The sequence below is a fragment of the Sander vitreus genome, chromosome 6 (assembly GCF_031162955.1).
Source record: "Sander vitreus isolate 19-12246 chromosome 6, sanVit1, whole genome shotgun sequence".
Lineage (NCBI taxonomy): Eukaryota > Metazoa > Chordata > Actinopteri > Perciformes > Percidae > Sander > Sander vitreus.
The window spans coordinates 16,698,509-16,718,850 of NC_135860.1; the positions used below are offsets into that span (position 1 = coordinate 16,698,509).

The 20,342-nt window shown below is 40.7% G+C and overlaps 1 protein-coding gene across 5 annotated transcripts in view; it reads left to right on the forward strand.

The window, feature by feature from the left end:
• hdac9b (histone deacetylase 9b) overlaps window positions 1-16,919 on the forward strand; it is a 40,336-nt gene extending 23,417 nt beyond the window's left edge. For 4 of the 5 annotated variants that reach the window (XM_078253151.1, XM_078253150.1, XM_078253146.1 and 1 more), the window contains 10 exons: window positions 1,700-1,941; window positions 2,308-2,485; window positions 4,090-4,213; window positions 4,330-4,451; window positions 8,980-9,111; window positions 9,439-9,554; window positions 11,024-11,146; window positions 11,765-11,942; window positions 12,089-12,303; window positions 14,847-16,919. In XM_078253151.1, coding sequence (XP_078109277.1) covers window positions 1,771-1,941; window positions 2,308-2,485; window positions 4,090-4,213; window positions 4,330-4,451; window positions 8,980-9,111; window positions 9,439-9,554; window positions 11,024-11,146; window positions 11,765-11,942; window positions 12,089-12,303; window positions 14,847-15,230 — 1,743 coding nt within the window. In that variant the 5' untranslated portion in view covers window positions 1,700-1,770 and the 3' untranslated portion in view covers window positions 15,231-16,919. The remainder of the gene's footprint in view (window positions 1-1,699; window positions 1,942-2,307; window positions 2,486-4,089; window positions 4,214-4,329; window positions 4,452-8,979; window positions 9,112-9,438; window positions 9,555-11,023; window positions 11,147-11,764; window positions 11,943-12,088; window positions 12,304-14,846) is intronic. The other variant, XM_078253147.1, reaches the window with a different exon arrangement.
• Window positions 16,920-20,342: the final 3,423 nt, after the last annotated feature.

Consider the following 20,342-nt stretch of genomic DNA (forward strand, 5'->3'; position numbering starts at 1 on the left):
GGACTCCATTCTTATATAAGAGCTGAAAAGCTGATATAATAGTCAACATGTCACATTGCCACTGTAGGCAGGAGAAGACATGCAGTGAGACTTGATATCTGCAGGATGGGGAGACATAATTACGTTGCCAGCGTTGCCATGGCAGCGGCAAGTTAGGGTGGTGGATACTAGGGTGTGGGGGTTGTCACAGACCAGGATTGCGCCACTTGCTTTTATGTTTCTATTTATAATCATCACCGCCGCATACACATGGAATGGTGGCAATGAAAAAGAGGCTACATGACAAAACAAATGGGCGCCAGTGAGCTTCACAGCATCAGTGAAGAAGAGGGCACTGCTTCTTAATTGATGGCTACTGTAGGCTCATGCTGCTTCTTTTTGCAGGTTTAAACTCCTTTTTATTGGCATTTCATTATAGTTTATGAGAATAATTGCACGACAGGACCACCACAAGGTTATTTATGTGAACATATAAATTGTAACAGGTTAGTGTTTTCTCATGCTTCCAAAGAACAGGTGGTGTAGGAACATTACTTGTATTTGTTCCTTCAAATGTAACCATTGAGAAGATTACAGCAATGAATGCACTCAATAAATCTCCCTCCAGCTACTGGAATTTTAAGTAGGTTTGAGTATTTCTTTGGTCTCAAAATGGAAGAGACATTATACAGTCTGGACAATGCGTACCCTTCCTTGAATGTCACATTATGATAGCAGCATAACTAACATGTCATTTAACTTTTTATTTTATTACTGATCAAATATAGGCCTAAATACATGATTTAATATCTGAAATACTTCAAAGATATAATTCTGTTGTAAACATGTGGACAACATTTCTACTGTAGCAAGGATGAAAATAAGCATAAAAAAAGATAAAGAAAAATAACTAATCACTAGAACAATCATCTTCTATGGAATAGAGAGATGAAGTAGCCCTTCCTCCTCTGTTATTAACTGGCAATCACTTTTCTCTGTGGAACAACCTATATAGCTAGGAGACCAAAGGGATGCCCTCTCACTTTGTGTCTGGCAATTACTTTTAATGGTGGTAGTTGTCAAAGACAAAGGCAATACTTACGGATGCACACATTGCAGCATCTGTACTCAAGAACAGAGATGAAAAGATCACAGGAAGACAAATTCACAAACATATGCAGGTTCCAGGCTCACAAACTACTTTGCCTTAAATCATTTATGTTAACAAGGGATACTGTATCTGCATGCTTTTCTGGTAGAGACTGGGAGGAGGACTCCCTTTATTTATTTATCAAACAGTAGGAAGATAGGATTTATGTAAATACTTTAAATGACCCCTTCAACATTTCGTGCCAAATGTCCATTGAGTCTGTTATACAGCTGCTCCCAGTAGACTATGCTGACAGATGTGATCTCATGTTTGTTTATAGAAACTATTATAATTGCAGGTTTGTGAGGATCACGAGAGACAAAACTGTGCTCCTCATTTCTGACCTTTCTTTTTCTTTTTGCTCATTCTGTATTTTGTCATTTAAAAAAAATCTATGTCTCTATTTTTAAGAATCCTAATTGTACTGCCTGCCTTAACTCTGAACATGTGTTGTTCTGCAGCAATATACAGATATACTATCCACAGCCACCTCTGCTTGCATGAATTCGATGGACTGACACATCTCTTTTTCTCTTTTATTCTCTCCGCTTTCCCCTCTGCGGGCCACAGTGGACATTAAACCAGACGTGCCATTGGCTGTGGAGTCATTTTCTCCGTTGGACCTGCGTACAGATCTGAGGATGCTGGGTTCAGGCTCGGACCCGGGACTGTGGGAAAGGCAGCTGCAGCAGGAACTGCTCCTCATTCAGAAGCAGCAGCAGATCCAGAAGCAACTACTAATCAGCGAGTTCCAGAAGCAGCATGAGAAGCTGACCCGTCAGCACCAGGCTCAGCTCCAGGAGCACCTCAAGGTCAGCATTGCACTGAACAGTTGTACTGAGGACAGCACAGCAGTGCACACAGTGGCTCAGCACAGCTCCACAGTTCACAAAACAGCAGAGCACAACACAGCATGGCATACTGCAGATCAGTAGAAAACATTATATCTCAGGACAACATTACAGAGTGATGAAATGAAGAAACAACTCAGCACAGCAGGGCAGGGTGTTCAGCAATACATTACAGAACAGTGTGAGTTTTGTTTTTGGTGTAGAAAAGTCCATAACAGCAAAATAGAAAACTGCAGAAGCTCACATAGGCCACTGTCGTTTAAAAAAAAACAACGTATTTGTCAGTGTGCTCTCTTAATGCTGACTTGAGGCCTGCATGTTTTTCAGCTCCAACACGAGCTCCAGGCCATGAAACAGCAGCAGGAACTTGCAGAAAAGGAGCGTCGTCTGGAGCGGCAGCAGCAGCAGCAGCAGCAGAACCAGCAGGAGAAGGAGCAGGAGAGGCATCGGCGAGAGCAGCATGTTTCCTGCCTGATCCTCAGGGGCAAGGAGCGCTCCCGAGAGAGTAAGAGCTTGACACCGCCATCATCACCATCTCCTTACCATCAGGGTGGAATTAGTTATTTTGAGGGCCCGAGGCCAAAGGGCGCATGGGGCCCCAAATCGTAACCACTCATTTCTTTTTAATGCATTACGTTAGAGTGGGGTCTAAGCCAATATACATATAACAGCTGGATAGAAATGCTTTTCTGTAGCTGAATGCTTCACTCGTAGATTCGCATTGGGTCATGTACATGTTCTGTTATCATCATTATAACTAGGATAATAGCCTTTGAGTCCCGTAGCATGATTGCAGTAGAGGTTTAATATAGCCTTTGTAGGCGCGTTAGCCATAATTTAGCCATAACAATAGTTTTTATTGTAATTAAATGGATATTTTTTACTACCTTGGTCTGATTTTAAATAGTTTATTTAGATCTCCATTAGCTTTTGTAACATCAATAGCTGCTCATCCTGGGGTCCATATTAATGTATTTACTATACTTTAATTAAACATGCACACAATAATATTTGACAATACTACCTACAAAGTGTTGAGATCAAAACAACACAATTAAAGTGTTAAAGGATCAGTCCTCCAAAATGGCAACAAACTAAAAAACATATTTCTCATCCTGCCCCTAGTTGTATTATGTCATGCATACAGTATATTTTGGATTTTATTTGCTAAGGTTTTGAAATATGCAGCAGTGATACAAATGAGGTTAAATATTGTACAATTTTTCTGGGGTGACAGCAAATGCAGATAGCTCAAACGCTGATGTATATGAAACCAGAACTGTCTGCAAGTACTGTAATTAAGTGGGAAAATGTGATTTTATTTGTTTGGTCAAGCAACCGTGTAAGACAACCTCCTCTTACTTACGAGGACTAATGCCACTGTCAGTGGGCTCATATTCAGCAGTATAGGAGTAAAGTTAAACTTTCAATACAAAGTATATTGTTCTCTTAGCTAGCTATGTTACCTGTCCTGGAAGAAGGCAAATTACAAAGTAATGTAGTCATCAGATAAAGAGAAATATCCAACATTCTAATAATGACGATAACATGGCACTTAACCAGTATGCAACTGGTGATGACATCAGGTTGGCCAGTGACATTTAAGCTTAGAGTTTAGGAGAAAATGTCTTTCAATATCATGATGAAAATAGCTTCAGATATTGTATTTCATTTCTGTTTTTACCTTATAGCTAATAATAGACAAGATTTATGTCTTTGTCAGGTCAGGTAATTTGAAGCTGTGACCTGCAACTGTAAACCTCCAATGGGAAAGAACATCTCTCTGCAGTATCACTTTAGCAGCTTGAAACTAATAGTGCTCTTAGACCACTAGGGGGAGATCTTCCTACATAAGTTGTGGCTGCTCTGGAAGATGGTGTAAACTCAATCTGAAGAAAAAAAGAGAGAGAAAAAAAAACAGAATTGATGTACTTCAAGACAGTTTTGAATTCCAGCAGTAAGTTACATGTGATACAGGAAGGTGGAGGGAATCTGTTAGAATAGGGTTAATTTTGATTTGGACTGTAATATTATGTAGGCAATAATATATCATGAGTCATAGCCCTAGGGTAACCCCAATCCCGTTGGTTCCGTCTATTGGTCTCACAGGTGCAGTGGCAAGTACAGAGGTGAAGCAGAAACTCCAAGAGTTTCTGTTGAGCAAATCAGCAAAGGACCCTGCCAGCAATGGAGTCAATCATTCTTTCATCCACCACCCAAAGCTCTGGTACACGTAAGTATTTTCTGTTGTTTTACCCAGAGAGAGTGTGAGACTAATACAGATACTATATTTAAATCACATAGAAACATAATCTACATCATACTTTTGATATATGTTTGTGTGATTAGGTCCTCTAACCACACATCACTGGACCAAAGCTCTCCACCTCTGGGCGGCACATCCCCCACCTGCCATTATACTCTGCCATCACCCATAGAGAGCAAGGACGACTTCCCCTTGAGGAAGACAGGTTTGTTAATTTGCGCACACATACACAGCACAGGCTAAAAAAAATGCAAATACACATATATACATGCATACATAAGTCTACACAGACACAGACCTAGTTAAAAGATGTCAGTGTGAGTTTTAAGATGTTGCCTTGTATTAGTACCTTTCCAGTTACTACGCTGGGTTATAAATACAGTGAGTGTCTTTTTGACCCTTGTCAATCAAGAGGTCGGTGTACCCATGGAGTATTTCCTGAGGTTGCTGATGACCTGCTAATAACATCAGTTAGGCTCATTATGTCCTCAGACCCCTGTCCTCATCCCTCCAGGGCTCAACACAAAACTTTCATCAGAGGTGATGCATGCCAGAAAAGTAACTTAAACCTTTCCTTATTCCTATTTGGATTATTCTAAAACACACAGGCAACAACGCAGTTTAATTGTATGTTTTGACTTCACAAGTTTAAATTTTAATTAGTGTTATTTGTACTGAAATTACCATGCCATTATTTAAAAGGAACTACATTTGTCCTTATGTTACAATAATAAACCAAGTTCCAAGGCCTCTTTGAGCTGTTTAGCGGTAAATGGGAGAATTAAAGCAGATTAATTTCTCCTGAGTTATAGGCTTTAAAAGCTATTTTGAAACGGCACAGGTTCCCACCAAAAAGCAGTTTAGGTTTGTTGGTTTAAAGTTCGAGCAACCCTTTGGGGATGGTTGTATAAATAAGAATAATTCCTGCTTCTTGGGTTTGCACGAGCACAAGCTCGCCAAGCTGAAAACTTCATAATTCTTCAATGAGGTCACCAAATTACATAATGTTCTTTTCCCTTCTGTGTCTCTTTTAATTACATTGGAAAACAATTATACTTGTTGAGTTATTTAACTGCAGGCCTGTCATGTTGCGTATATACACAATTTAGAGATCAGGCAAAGGGATTTTATCTTGTAATATAAAGTCACTGCATAGCAAAAGTTAGTAAGGTAAATAAAAGCTTTGAGAGGTATTGTAATCTCTTTGAATCATACCCTCTTTAGAACAGAGAAATGCCTCTTGTAAATATATATTTTCATCTCTGGTATTTGCCTTTAGACCCATAATGTGAGGAGAGTATAATAACTAGTTGAAGACAGTTTTCTAAAATAACAGAGAGAGCGATTATGGTAGCATTGTTTGCCTTTTTACTGTGAAGACAAAAAGGCATGTTTAAACAAATAACTGGCCAGATTGAATTTCAGTCTCCGCTGCTAAAATATTTTCATCCTTTAATTCATTGTTTAATCATCTCCCCTTTTCTGTTCCTGCCTCTCTTGCACTGATAGAACAGTTTCTTGCTCTTCAGATTCCTGAATCTATATGTGGTCATTTCCTGCTTAGGCCTTCCTCCCCCACTTCCTGTCTGTCTTTATTAAAGTCCTCTCAAAGCTTGGCACCCGAGGGGGACACACAAAGGTAGTGTTGTTCCCTGAGCCACTAGCTGTCACTGATAGCTGATTGGCAGGTGTTGCCGAGTTAAGACGGGCACAGGCAGGATGAACCTCGACAGGACTGTTTGTTTAAGCAAAGATAGCTCTCTCAAAACAAAGTGGAGATGACTCCAGTGCTCCACAGTAGACTCCCCACTGCTTTTATTTGGCCAGAGGGTTGAGCGCCATCTTTTTCTGGTTGAGGTTCACAATGAGGTTTATGATATACATGTAATATATATTGCGTAACATTTGGTAGCTTGGTTGTCAATAAGTATCTTTCAAAACTGAATTGAAATGTATCTTCAATCCATTTAAGCACATTGTTTAGTACGTACAGGTATAGACATTATAATAATCCGTAGAGACAACTGTTTCAACTATGGATCAGTAAGTTCTGTAAATATCCCATTAATAATTATATCATCCTTAAAAACACAGAATAGCTGTTATGCCCTTGGCTTTATTCCACCCGTAATTAACTTGTTTACTCTGTGTATATCCTCTTTGTTTCACTTCCAGGTCCTAGAATAGTTTGGACCGAGGGCACGCAATAGTCTGTGGCAAGAATACTTGCAGTTTAGCAGTAAGAAGTGCAACACCCTCTCTGGTCTTCCTGACCCAATTAACAAATGTGTGCATTCAGCAGGTGCAGAAAAGAACTTATAACTTCTATTATAAAATAATCCTACAAAGGAAAAACTGTAAAGCTCAAAGAATATCAAAGTAAAGTGAATGTGGAAATATATACATAAAATATGTGGAATATCTCAAGTTGTATATCAGAAACATTAATGAAAGAATTTAACTTGCTGATCTTCGACAAAGAATATCTGAACTCTGAGTGACTGTAACCTACCTTCGGGTTAAGTGTTTATGTTGGTAAAGGAACAGCAAATACTGAGCATTAATTAATCCTTTTCAGCATCACTTTAAATCAGAATGTCAGGAAAAATGCGTAGCAGGCCTCATTATGTGCAGAACACACACCTCAGCTTTCCACACAGCCATCTGTCCAGTTCCAGGCTCTAATGGACACTGGCAATCAAAGTGGCAGCAGAGTTAAATTTCTAATTAATCGGAGATAGCACATCTCTTGCACAGCCCCTAGCCCTGCAGCACCACCACTTTCAAATGTAATAAGGTGATTGATTTATGACTCTAGTATATTGCAGCCATTACTATATGTTTTAGTTAACTGAGAAGCCGGAGCCGAGGTGACCCAGGTGTTCAGTGTACTGTATGTGCTTTGCCGCTGCCGTCACTGCCTCCTGTTGCACAGCGCATCAGGGCTTTTTTTTTTTCCATGGAGACCAGTGAGAAAGTGTTTGTTCCCGAAGGTGCTGTCTGGCGTTCCCGTGGCGACCAATTGGGATGCATAGCTTGGTGGCAGCAGTGTGTAAAAATAGAAAGCAATCAAGGCAGCAGGGCGTGAAGCAGATTCATACGACTCCCAGCCGCATTTTCTCTCCATTTATCTCTCCTGCCTCCTTTCTTCCTCCCTCGCTCTCTTTCATTCTACCTCACACCCACAGGATTAGAGGTCTGTGCCACGTATTAGGGAAGAGGGTTTTGCTGCTTTTGACAAAAGCCAGAAATAGCAGCATCTGGCCCACTCTCCTAGCTGTGCCCCCATCACCGCTCCCTCTCCTCCTCCCTGCAGCGCTCCCACATCAGAGCCCCACTGCCCTATGGATTGCTGCATGTTGTACACATCTCAGAAGACCTATTTAATTATTGATCTGAACTAAATAATTGAAACAGGTTGGCTATTGTGTAACCAGTTTACATAACTTCAATACAGCTTTGTGCTATGGCTTTCAGTCAAAAGACCAGCTTATCTATTCTGCTTGTTTATTTGAGTGTGTAAGGCAAGCTGTGGGATTCTCTGTCCACAGCGTTGATGAGAAGTCCATATGAGACATGTTGACCTAGTGAGTCACTGTCACTGTGACTAGACTTGAGCACAACTCAACAGTCAGGCACAAAAGCATTTACTTGCATTTACATAACAGATGATTACATTATTAAAAATATTTCCTTGCATAGATTCAACCTCCACTTCCAATTTTTTTGCATTATATAATGTTTATATAATAGTTTCTTATATTTCTATAGATCTGTGCCACACACATTTTTCAGCCTAGTTTACTAATTTGTGACTAATGATAATAGTGATGGCAATCATCAGTTGTGTAATAGTGTTAGTGTGGAATATGTTTCTGGAAATGAGCATCTATGCAAGGTTTACGTAAAAATTATTTAATAAAGTGAAACAAAATGCCACTTTTTGACAAATGTCCTTAAATCCGTCATTAATACCAGTTTATAAGTTTGAAAGCAGTATGTCTATTATGAAGAATATTACATCAGCATTTCTATCAACACTGATTTGTAAGTCTGGATCAGTTCAGGCCAAGCTGTGTGTGTGTGTGTGTGTGTGTGTGTGTGTGTGTGTGTGTGTGTGTGTGTGTGTGTGTGTGTCTGTGTGTGTCTGTGTGTGTGTGTGTCTGTGTGTGTGTCTGTGTGTGTGTCTGTGTGTGTCTGTGTGTGTGTCTTTGGAGTGTGTCCGGGCTGTGTATTTGGGTATCTCTGTTTTGCATTAGGAGAAGGGGGCGTAGGGAGAGCCTGAAACATCTGCCATGTTTTTGTGTTAGTTTAACTGTTGCTACTGTATCAGACTGTGGTCACCAGGGCGGCAGGTAGCGGACTATTTCACTTCTCAACCTAATTTAGTCCAGATGAGGTGGAAATGGGCCCAATCCTGACTCATTTAATTGATCTGAATCCTGCTCTGAATTTCACTAAAACATGTCAAAGCGTGACAACATAGCTTATTTTTTAACTAATTTATAGTCTCTTTATTTCTTTTTAAGTTTTCTTCCTATTTTACGATGTTGCTATTCTCTTTGATAATGTTCATTTCACTCAGGCTGTGTAAAAGCCTACCGTTTGACTGTACAAATTGTCACAGCACACTCACATGATTGTATGATTTATCTCCATGTGATGGGGGTTCTTTATTGTCCGAATAGTGTGAACTGAGACTTACAGAAAAAAATGTGTTCCTTATTGTTTAGCCTCTGAGCCCAACCTGAAGGTACGATCCAGACTGAAGCAGAAGGTAGCAGAGAGGAGGAGCAGCCCGATGCTCAAGAGAAGAGATGGACTCATCACAACGCCTTACAAGAAGAGGGCTCTGGAGTTAATGGGTAAGTAAAATTGCTGGCTACATGTTGGATTTTCTTTTTTCCTGTTACAATATGTGAGAAAAAATTCTCTACATCTTATTATCTGGTATTAAAATGTTCTCTGAAAACAATACAATCTGTATCAGCAATGAGCTGCATAATAATCAGCCATTTTGCAATGCAGTAGCATTTTATGGCTTTTTTATGTATAAAGACCATTGTAATCAGGCAGCCATGACCATACACATTAAACTGTTTGTGAGGCTGCAGCTGTTGTGCCAAGCCTCTGTGTGTTATGTGTAGAGTTGTGAGCATGCATACTGTGTCTAACTCCTTGATGTTTTGTAGACGCTACGCCCACTAACAGTGCCCCCGGCTCCGGCCCCAGCTCTCCCATAGGGGCCTCCAGTGCCTTAGGGGCTGAAAATGGACCCTCCTCTCTGCCCACTACCACAAAAACTGAGGTATGTTTATAAATCATCAGCACTGCTATTGAGTTGCCAAACATTTTAGCAAAGGTGTTACTGCTGTTGTTATTCTGCATGCAAATCATTTGAATATCAAACTATAGTTTTATGTCAGGGCACAAAATGCCTGCCTGCCCTTCTGCCTGCAGCTATAAAACAGCCAGTTGTCCTCTGTCCGTTACACTCCAATGAAAATGGCTCCCCACACTGACTTTAAAGAGGCAACGTTTGACCCACATGTCTGATTACCCCAAATTTGCTTGCGCAAAGATTTCCCATTATGCAGTGCAACAACAACAGTAGAAATGAATGCTGCACATTAACGCTGCATATTTTTCTATCCAACATTTTTCTTTCTTTCTTCTGTGCTGTACAATCAGTTTTGTGTTTTGCCAAAAAAGAAAAAGAAAAACCATCTTTAGTTTGGCTGTAAGGTGGCTGTTGGCTTGTCATTGTATTCCTGTCATTGGCTTGGCGGCATGCCTCTTCTAAGTTGTTCAGAGGCATTTCCCAAAAGACATGGCTGAGATACTGGCCAGAGGTCCCCTTGGACAAAGCTCACAAAGCAAACCATTATAAAGGGTGGCAGATATGACACATCTCTGAACAATCTCAACAGAACAGCTGTGTTTTCCTTAACACTCGCTGTTTACTCTCCCAGGGACGTCCAGCGACACAGAGAAGGGGAAGACGCCCTGACATTGGGCTGAAGGTTGGGGCTTAGGGAGACAGACAAACTGTGGAGTTTAATTGATATCCCAGGCACTGGTAGCCAAAGACACCCACATGCTAACAACATAAACACACAGGATTGCTATTGTATCAGCCCAAGCTGAGACTCTCATGAAATTCATTGGTGGACTGTGGGGCTGCCCATAGACCTCATGCCTGTTGCAAAAGCAAGGCATGTTTGTGCACCGTTACATTAGGTATCCTTTTTCAGAGGGAACGGGTCCCCTGGGTCAAATATGGGCCGGATATCCACATACAGGTCACTGAGTACTGGTAGGGGTTGGAAGGATAAACATGGCTTTTCCAAAACCACATGCTGGTCCGCTGCTCTGCTGGGTACAGGAAGCATGCCCCAGTGCTGATGTTCTCTGAGAGAGTAGCCTAAGGGTGGGGACCGGGGAGTAACAGGCAGCAGGCCGATTGGGGACTGAAGAACTGAGGGTGGAGCAGTAGATTTAGAGGTTTGCAATGTTTTATAATAGCGTATCATCCTCACTGGTGCCATTCTGCAAAGCTCCTGGAAACTCTTGCTGCCTGCCACTCCTTTATACCATCTATCATAAAAAACTTGTACCTTTCCCTTTGCAGCAAGGACTGCTGTTGTTCGTCATAGTGCATTAACATGTATGCCACTACTCATGTTGCCTTTTGAAATTGTCCATAGTGGGATTTCTAAATCTGTCACCTCCTCCTAAATCTGTCTGTCTTTGCTCTGTCCTGGGTGTTTCATGAAGAGATGGCCCTCACAGCCGAGATTATTCCAACCTGAGGGCGCTGTGTCCATGCTGAGCTTATACACATCTCCCTCCTTACCCAACATCTCCTTGGGGCTTTCCACTGCATCCTCACCCATAAGTGTAAGTACGAATTTTGCAGATATTTTTTAGATAACCTTTTCTTTTTTTCATGTTTGTTTTACATGAAATAAAATACCCCAGTTTAGTGGTAGAGTGGTGGCGAGTTTTCCTGCTAAATCTAAAGGTTGAAAAACCTGCCATCAGTGGCTGTTTGGGATTTCTCTACGACCACAGGTCACTGACCTGTGGCCCCGAATGATTTTATCGCCCTTAGATAAATATTGTTCTGCAGTGTCTTGTGTCAGGCATGCTCTTATCTTCCCCTATTACCTCATTTATCACAGGTTTTAAAAAGGCCAAGTCCACTCAAGTGCAACTCCTGATAAAACAGCACATGATATATCATCTTTTAGCTCTCTGGCACATTCCACAGAGGCCTGTTCATCAGCTGCAGGAACTTCTAACCATTCATGTTCTCTGATTTCATCATTGCCTGATTTGTAGCTACAAGAATCATTTTAATTCACAAACAAAACTCTGGATACTATTGAATTTGGCTTGTTAAAATGAACCTGTTACATTTCCTACGAATGATTATAAGTGACTAACAGGCCTAGTGCACGGCATGTCTAGTGTGAAGAATAACCATTACTTTATCAACCTTGTGTCTTCTCTCAGGCCGCCATGGGATTGAAGGACAGATCGACAGAAATCAAGCATGGGCTGCCTGGGCACCTGCTGGGCCCTGTGCCCCTTCAGACGGGCCTTGAGTCTAAAGTGAGCCCCAGTCACCAGGCCCTCCTCCAACACCTCCTGCAGAAGGAGCAGATAAGGCAGCAGAAGATGCTCTCCTCTGGTTAGACTGTGTTACATGATTTTAAACATAACATTAAATTAAGTTGCACTACACTACATATTATTATACTTGAAATTAAAGTAATAGTACAATAGTACAATATGACTTTAAAAAAAACCTAATACTAGTTGTTGTTTTTTGTCAAGGCCAAGGCACCATGTCATCCCACCCTCAGTCCCCTCTGGCAATGAAGGATCGCCCCTCCAGCAGTCGGCCTAAACTACCAAAACACCGGCCCTTGAACAGGACCCAGTCAGCGCCGCTGCCTCAGAACACATTGGCCCAACTTGTCATCCAGCAGCAACACCAGCACTTCCTGGAGAAACAGAAACAGTATCAGCAACAGATCCAGATAAATAAGGTATTGTGCTGCTCATCAATATTCAAATCACAGGGGAGGGTTTTGACTTTCAGATTGCTTTTTTTTTTTAGGTCTCGTGAGGTCTTATTTTACTGCAGGGAGTCTGATTTAATCATTTTAGGCACACAAATGCTGAACTATTTTTAGCATTTTGTGAAAGCATCTGTGGTAGCTCAGGTTTACAGACGTATGCTGTTGTCCGTTCTTCCCTGAAATCCTGGTGTTATTTCTGCGAAGCAAAGAACTTCTGCCTGACTTCAAATGGGAAAGAAATGCTTCCCGTGCACTAATTCTGTTATCATAGCTTAAGGCATCAGTGCTGTTCACATGCTAACTCTGTGAAATTCAATTCTGCTAAGTTCAAATGAAGGAAAAAGTGCCCAGAATACATTTTGTTCCTCTGTGGCAATATTTGTGTTTCTGTTAGCTGGCCGAGGTGACCTTGCTATACACAGAGTGTAATTATTCTGGTGAGGGACGTGTGTGAGGTGGCAGACACTGTGAAAGGCAGCATTGTGTGAGCTCACATACTGATGTGTCCCAACGCTGGGCCCTGAAAGAGCCACAGGGACTATAGAGCAACTCTTACCTAGATGTAATAAAAAGCTCAAAGCAACACAAGCACTTGAGTTGTAAAGTACAGATGTACAGCTCTAGCTGTAACACACTGTTTCAGTTTTATTTCCTCTGTAACACTAAAAATAACCAACATGTGCCATTGCCAGGCAGCTGAAATTAGTTTTAATATCAGCTGTAATCGTTGAGAAGTACCTTGTGAAGTTGATTTGATTTGAAAATGGCTTTGGAATAATTGCGACATCTTGTCGAGGAACACGTGGCCCTGCTCTGATCACTCAGGCCAATGAGATCGCAAGTAAAGCCTCTTTAAGTGGAGGTTATAAATGGCCATTAATCAGGGATCAGCCCTCCGTGTTTATTGAGAGAGATCTCCGAAACATTGCCCTAATTAATTTCCTAGCAGAGGCTTGTCTACTGTTGTTTTTAAATGTCCTTCAGTGCCTGCAACACTAGGGGGCACTAATGGAAATTTACAAGAGCTCAGGGATTTTAGGAAGCCGTATACAGTGTTAACTAATGCCAAGCTAAGGAGGCTAATTCTTAGAGCTGAAAGGATGTTTATATAAGGCCTACATTTGTAGACAGTAATGTTGTAAGTTACCAGCTAGGTTAGACGCTTCTCAGTCCTGCTCTTGGAGCTCTCTTGTGGCACACTAATCAAATCATGGCACCATTACAGTATTTCGGATTTAGCAAAGCTGCGTCACTGAAACGTCCCTCTGCATGGAGTTTCGTCTGTCAAGCTAAATTTCAAATCATGTGCCTCAGTTTCGGGTAACAAATATTTAACAACAATTGTTGCACTATTACCCTCTGAAAAAACAAATTTTTACAGCTTTTTAACCTTTTTGACATTTTGATATCTTTGATACTTAGCTCCTGGTGCACCTGTTAAAATGGAGAATTAATACTCTGATTGATAAAAAGATATTTGATGTAAGGAAGATGAAACGGAGATTTGGAAGATGACATGCTTCATAAATTGGTGCCTCCAGTGTGGACCACGGATGCAGCAGAGTGTCACATGCTCTCCTGATATCCTCTTTAGCAAGCCTATACAATAACATGCTTCCTATACCTGGTGCCTTGGTGCCACTGTTCACAGAAGATAACAACAATTAACAGGAGAAAACACATGATTTACTCTAGGCAAGACTTTTTACATTCTGAACTATAAAAAAAAGCAAGTGAGTGACACTTATCCATTTACCTGAGGCCGCCGCCATTATTGAATTCTATTAACTCACATAAATAGGCAGGACCAATGGTTAATCTGCTTCCACTCCTAAACCTCTTAAAATGTACTTTACCAAAGCCACTAGCCAGAAACCTTATCAGTTTGGCATTTGCTTTTTTCACATCATTAAAGTTACAGTAGCTTTATTGCAGAGATAGATCGTTGTTAGCAGTTGTCAGTACAAATGTGGAATTTTATATACTAACATCCTGAATGATATAAACGTCAGTTTGTTTACCAAGTCTGAGTTTTTGTGTGTTGCTCTAGTGTGAGAAGAACACTTTATTTTACAAAATGCTCACACTTAATTGTCCATCACACAGTATACTCTGTATAATCGGTTTTCCTCACATTTGTTCTAAATTTAGGAAAAATTAATAACAAATAAGAGCTAAGTTAATATGGATAGTACACAATTGTGCATTGTTTGTTTGTTTTTTATAGTTACAGAGAATGTTAGGGATTGATTTGATTGATTAGAGATTTGGTAAAGTAAAATACGTTTGAGTTTCATTTAGTTTGTTTTTAGTGTTTTGACATCCAAATAGTTTGGAAACAGCTAATTATTATTAAATGTCTATGCATAGGTAGCTGAAGAAGACTGTGCCCTTTGTTTTTAAAAAGGAAAGCTAATCCTTCTGCTATTCTTTGGATGTATTTACATGCTTGTTATTGTTTATGTGGTGGAAACCTAAAATGGATATTCTTTTTGCTCTGATTGTTTAAGATCATTGACTGCAGGATATCATCATTAATGCAGAGCCAATGTGTTTTGCAGCTGTTGTCCAAGTCCATTGAGCAGTTACGTCAGCCTAGTACACACCTGCAGGAATCGGAGGAAGAGCAGGAGGAGCAGCACAGAGAGCTGGCAGAGAGCATGCAGGAGGACAGGCTGCCCCCTGGAGGAGTCATCCGGAAGCACACTCTGAGCAGTAGCAGCAGCAGTGGCTCAAGCAGCGAGCTCCACGACACTCACTACGGGGTCATCAAGGTCAAGGAGGAGCCGGCTGATAGTGAGGATGAGGCCCTGACCAATCAGGGCTTAGAGTCTGAGCAGAGCACCTATCTTCACCAGGTCAAAGGACGACTGGTAATAAGAGCCATGATCTGAGAAGGGAAGAGGATGAGATCACACACTCGCAACATTCGCAGATAAACAAATCTCTACAAACATGTGCATCTACATCCCTGCAGTTTATACACACACACACACACACACACACACACACACACACACACACACACACACACACACACACACACACACACACACACACACACACACACACAGCCATTGCACAGGTGGCCAGCTCTCCCTGTGATGACATAATGACCCCTTTACACTCAGCTGCACCCCACACTCTGAGACTCTCTGTTTGTGATCTTTGTGTAGTGATCTCTGTAAAATATGTACGTTTTACTTTTGTGTATATAGTATGAAGACAATTTAGACCGTTTCTTTTAAGAGCTGCTTTGGTCATCTAGAGTCCGCTCAACTGACAAAAAAGTTGTATCTACATATACTGTTGATTAAGCATCAAAGGTGATTTCTAGTGGGAAAGGTTGAACAGGTGTACAGCTTGGAAGAGCCAACTTGTGTTCCCATTGTGTACATTTTTGCCATAAAATATTTGAATGCTCTTTTATCCTCTTTAACTTTGAGAGTAATCATAAAGTTTGTTAAAGAATTTAATACACTACATGCTCCATTGTTCTCACAAATCTGTGATGATCTTCCACATAAAGTGGTCTCAGAACTGAAATAATTATGAACATCTGTGTTTGAGAGAATGTATACTTAAATCCTAACCGAGGACAATCCTTTAGGGCAGGTTTTTGCGCTTGGAGTGATATTGCCATTGGAATATGGTCCACTGCTCATATTGAAATTTGAAGGATAAAACACTAAATCCCTGCTTGGGTGTGCAGGCATCTCCCAACACACCACAAGTCTCCATGTCGCTCTCTCGGAGCGGTCCCAGAGCTAGGGCCCTGTGTTAAGCCCAGCTCTCCTCTTCCTCTCCCTCTGGGTCCAAATCAAAGCTCGGCGGGTTCCTGCCCAGCTTTCAGCAGAGGAGTCAGACAGAGAGAAAGAGAGAGAGGGCCGGGCAGGAAATGCCTTCTAGAAGCCAGGAGTTGGAGTGATTCATGTGTGCAGGAATGTTGAGAGAGGAGGACCTCGGGTTGGAAGAGTCCAAGGGGCCAGGCTTGAGAATTGATTTACTGTCAAGGCGAATTACAAAGTGAGTGGGGATATGGTTTAGGGAGTCCCTGTTAAAGGGAATCGCTTCCTTCGTATTCCCTTGTGGCATGCTTACCTCAACATGCAGGTTTGATGTTACTTCAATAAAAAAAAAAAACGGACGGGACTTTGCTTCTTTTTCTTTTTTTGAGCCTGTTTTCCCCTGAAAGTGCCCATTGCGACATGTATAGTCTGTCTTAAAGTGATCAGTCAAATGTATTGCTTAGCCGTAAACCTTCCTGTTTTATTTGTACTGTCGACTAAATGTAGAAAATGCTAATATGAGGTTCTGTGTTTGGATTCATGTGAAAATCAAAACTGTCTGTCTTATACTGTACAATCAGATTGTCCGGTTTTAATGTTTTTAGTGTAAGTAAACACAGCCAGAACAATGTGAGTCTTGTTGTCTTGCTCCTTTGATTTGGTTGTAACGAGAACCCCTTTTGCTGCCAGTGGGGGGTTTGGGGAATCCTGTGGTCTGTTCATAGCATTTTTCACTTCTTCTCTTTCTTGCCTTGTGTGATAAACCTTTTTTAAATAAAGTCCATTTACCTTTAACGTTCTTTTGCAGATTATTTATACATATGTCCATCACATTAAGAGGCTGCATGCATAGGACAGAAAGCAAAAACACTTTACTCCATTAAGTCTTTCAAAAACCTTATAAACTTTCTGCTTTATATTTAAATTCACAGATTACATTATTAATCATTTTGGTATCATCATCTCAAATGGCTAATGCCTAAATCATTAGCCCAGCTTGATTTTCCCACACTAGGTCCTATATAACCCAGCTCTTGATTTTCAGAGTATCTTTGTAACCCTTAAAGGGAGCTTAAGAGGCTTTCAAAACATGTCTTTGATGTTAGCAAGCAAGGCTTCTTGTGGCAGTATTAGAGCAGTCAAGATAAGGTGAGCTGCGAGAGGGTGATATATTACTTGCGCAGATTCTTTCAAACCAAGCTTAAGCAATTTCATAGCAAGCTTAGTTCATGGGCCTGGCCTGATATGCTATACACGCAATGATGAAACTGGAAAAATTCACTCATAGTCTAGTGTTGCTCTCTGCACAACACCACTCTGAGAACATCTTTCAAATGACTGCCTGCTCTTTGCTACACTTTGTAAATAATGTTTTGAGTAAGACCTTTAATAGATAGTAGATTATATAAAACAATACATTTTATATAAACTCTTTCATGAAACTTTCATGAGAGCTCCTAAAGTATTTAAACAAAGGTATAGAGTTAGGCTGTTTTGGGCTTCAGGCCCTTGTGATTTTAAATGAGCTGTTACAAAGGCAGAGAAAATAACGAAGCCCAAATCCATCTGCGCTGCCCCTCCCCAGCTGCCCACAGAGCCAGTTGTAAAAGCAAACAAGCATTTTTAAAGGTGTTAGGAAGTAAGGACGACATAAGCCTACTTATTTCCTCTAAATGGATTAGACTCTAAGTGAGGCCTGAATTTTTATCACCTACAGTGCTGTAAAAAACAGCCATTTGGATGCAGTGTGCACACACATGCAAAAATGTCAAGGCGTCAACTCTAATGGCTTTATTTCTAATGCATGAGGATCAACAAGAACACATATTCTTACACTCAAAAAGCCTGCTAAGACAGGAAATAATAATGTGTTTGGAAGCACAGTCAGAATAAAATGCACTCTAAGCACAGCACTGTTGCCAACACTTAAAACCAAGGACTTACGTATATCTATACTACATGAAATAGATGCAAGTCTAATAGCGCAAACCTCATTAATGAAGTGCTGTGGGTCAGCTTTCTTTATATGATGTATCACTGCCTTTTCAACAAAAATGTATAGACTATAAAAGTCTTTGCAACATAGTTTCTGAAAATGACAAATATCTAATTCTAAGTGAGTTTAACATTTTCAAAATGTAATCAGGATTTCAGTCTTCCTGGAACTTTTGTACCATTGCCAAATATGGTGTCCTTCTGGTGTTCATCCTGCTGTAGCCATCTGATTTACACCAGATGTAATTAACTGCCACTGACAACTGCTAGTTATTGATTAAAAAGAGAAAGAGGCATCAATCCTCTAGGTTGAGGACCAATACTGCAGACCCCTCCACTGGTTGAATAATGCAGCTGTGAAGCTCAGGCTGTTAGCTGAAGATTTACTGTTACAGCATCATGGTAAATACATGCTCCGCACATTACACATTATTAACCTCTAAGGAAAATGAATACAACAAGACGACAGGTCTCTAATTTGAAAATGACAAATCTTTTTTGATTCATACTATGTCTCCTGGTCTTTTGAGTTGTATTTGAGTGAGTATTCACAAGTGTAATAGTGTTAGATGCTGTACATTCAGAACCTATCTGAACCCCATCTGGACCACCAACCATATTTTACACTATGAGAGGAGGCGCCTCTGTTAACACCACTCTGCAGTTACTGAACAGACATCATCATGCTCACGTAAGTCACTTCCTTCCCGGTATGTAAATGGACAAAAGCTGTTCAATCACCAGTAACAATGCAGATCCATGTTAGCGTTTCTAGATTCAGCAATGAAATGTCAGGAAGAACCCCTTAAACACCATGCATCCTGAAAAAGCTCCATGATAGAGAGCCATGATGTAACCAACTGGACACACTCTTACAACAGTCTCCTTCTGACTGCAGTTGGATTCCTATACGTTCAAAGTGTAAATTATGACAGAATGTATGGGTTGCTAGAATTTGGTGATGGGTTGTCTGATGGACTTGCTAGACAGGTGCAAATGGTTTTCAGCTGCAATTAGACCCAAACTAGTGGTAATATGTGCACAGTTTAGGGTTTAGATTTGTTAGAGTAATAACAAAAGAAATAAACCTGCAGATGAAATCCCACATGATAATGGTGTTAAATTACTAAAGTAGAGGCCTTACGTTGACCTAGCAGCTCTGGACATCCTGACCAAGCAAAGCCAAAGTTTCCCAGTTAACACAGAATAATACAATACAATACAACACAATGACATTCTGTTAAAGTATACTGTTACAGTTCTTTTACAGTAACAAAGAGTCGAATGATCAAGAAACAGATTCATAACCTTTGAGATCTGTTTGCAAATTCCCCAAGGGGGTTACTAAAGTATTTCTTCTTCTTCTTCTTCTTCTTTGATATGCAGACAATCGACATGTAAGAGTGAAACTCAACCGGTCAGGTTTCCGAGTCCTAATATTGAAGGTATATTGCTAGAGCTAAACTCTTTTCATGCCATGAAGCTATTATGAAGAATGTTTGATGTTAGCTGTTAAAGGTCCAATATGTAATATATTTACTGTAATTAATCCAAAAATTAACCCAATGCGTCATCAGATATTAAAGAAACATGCTAAGTTGAAATTCTATCTTTTTTGACAACAATGCTAATGCCAGTATTTTCTCCTTTTGAAATGTCCGTTCCGTGATGGAATTTCTGTTTTGGCCTGTGTGTTGCTTTCAACTGCCCAGTTTGATAGCCAGGCTGGGTTGCCAGATATACCTGTAAACACGTAAACCCAGCACGCTACAGCTGTAACGTTAGTACAGCCATGAAAGCAGCAAACAAACTAACAGGATCAACGGAAATAAATTCTACCCGACCTAAATAAAACGGCGTGTTTCTAACAGTTGCGTAACCAGAGACGTAACAAACCCTGGGTAAATATTAGAGCTGTATTTGAAAGATGGAGACAGCTTAGAGCCCAAAAGGACGCCGAGTTGGCTAATTTCCTCCTGAACAGGTAAGCATTACCTTCAGGCTAATTTATCACGGCTACAAGGGAAGGGCATTTTATATCATTTCAACATTCGTGTAGCTACTCACATTGAATTATATAGCTAGAGTACCCGAGTTGGTTACTCGCAAAAACAATTGAGACACAGCCAGTAAATTGATCCCAACTGGTCCTGGCTAATGCTGCCATGCTAACCCTGCTAACTGCCAACGTTACCGGAGGACCAGGCAAGTGGGCCACGGCTG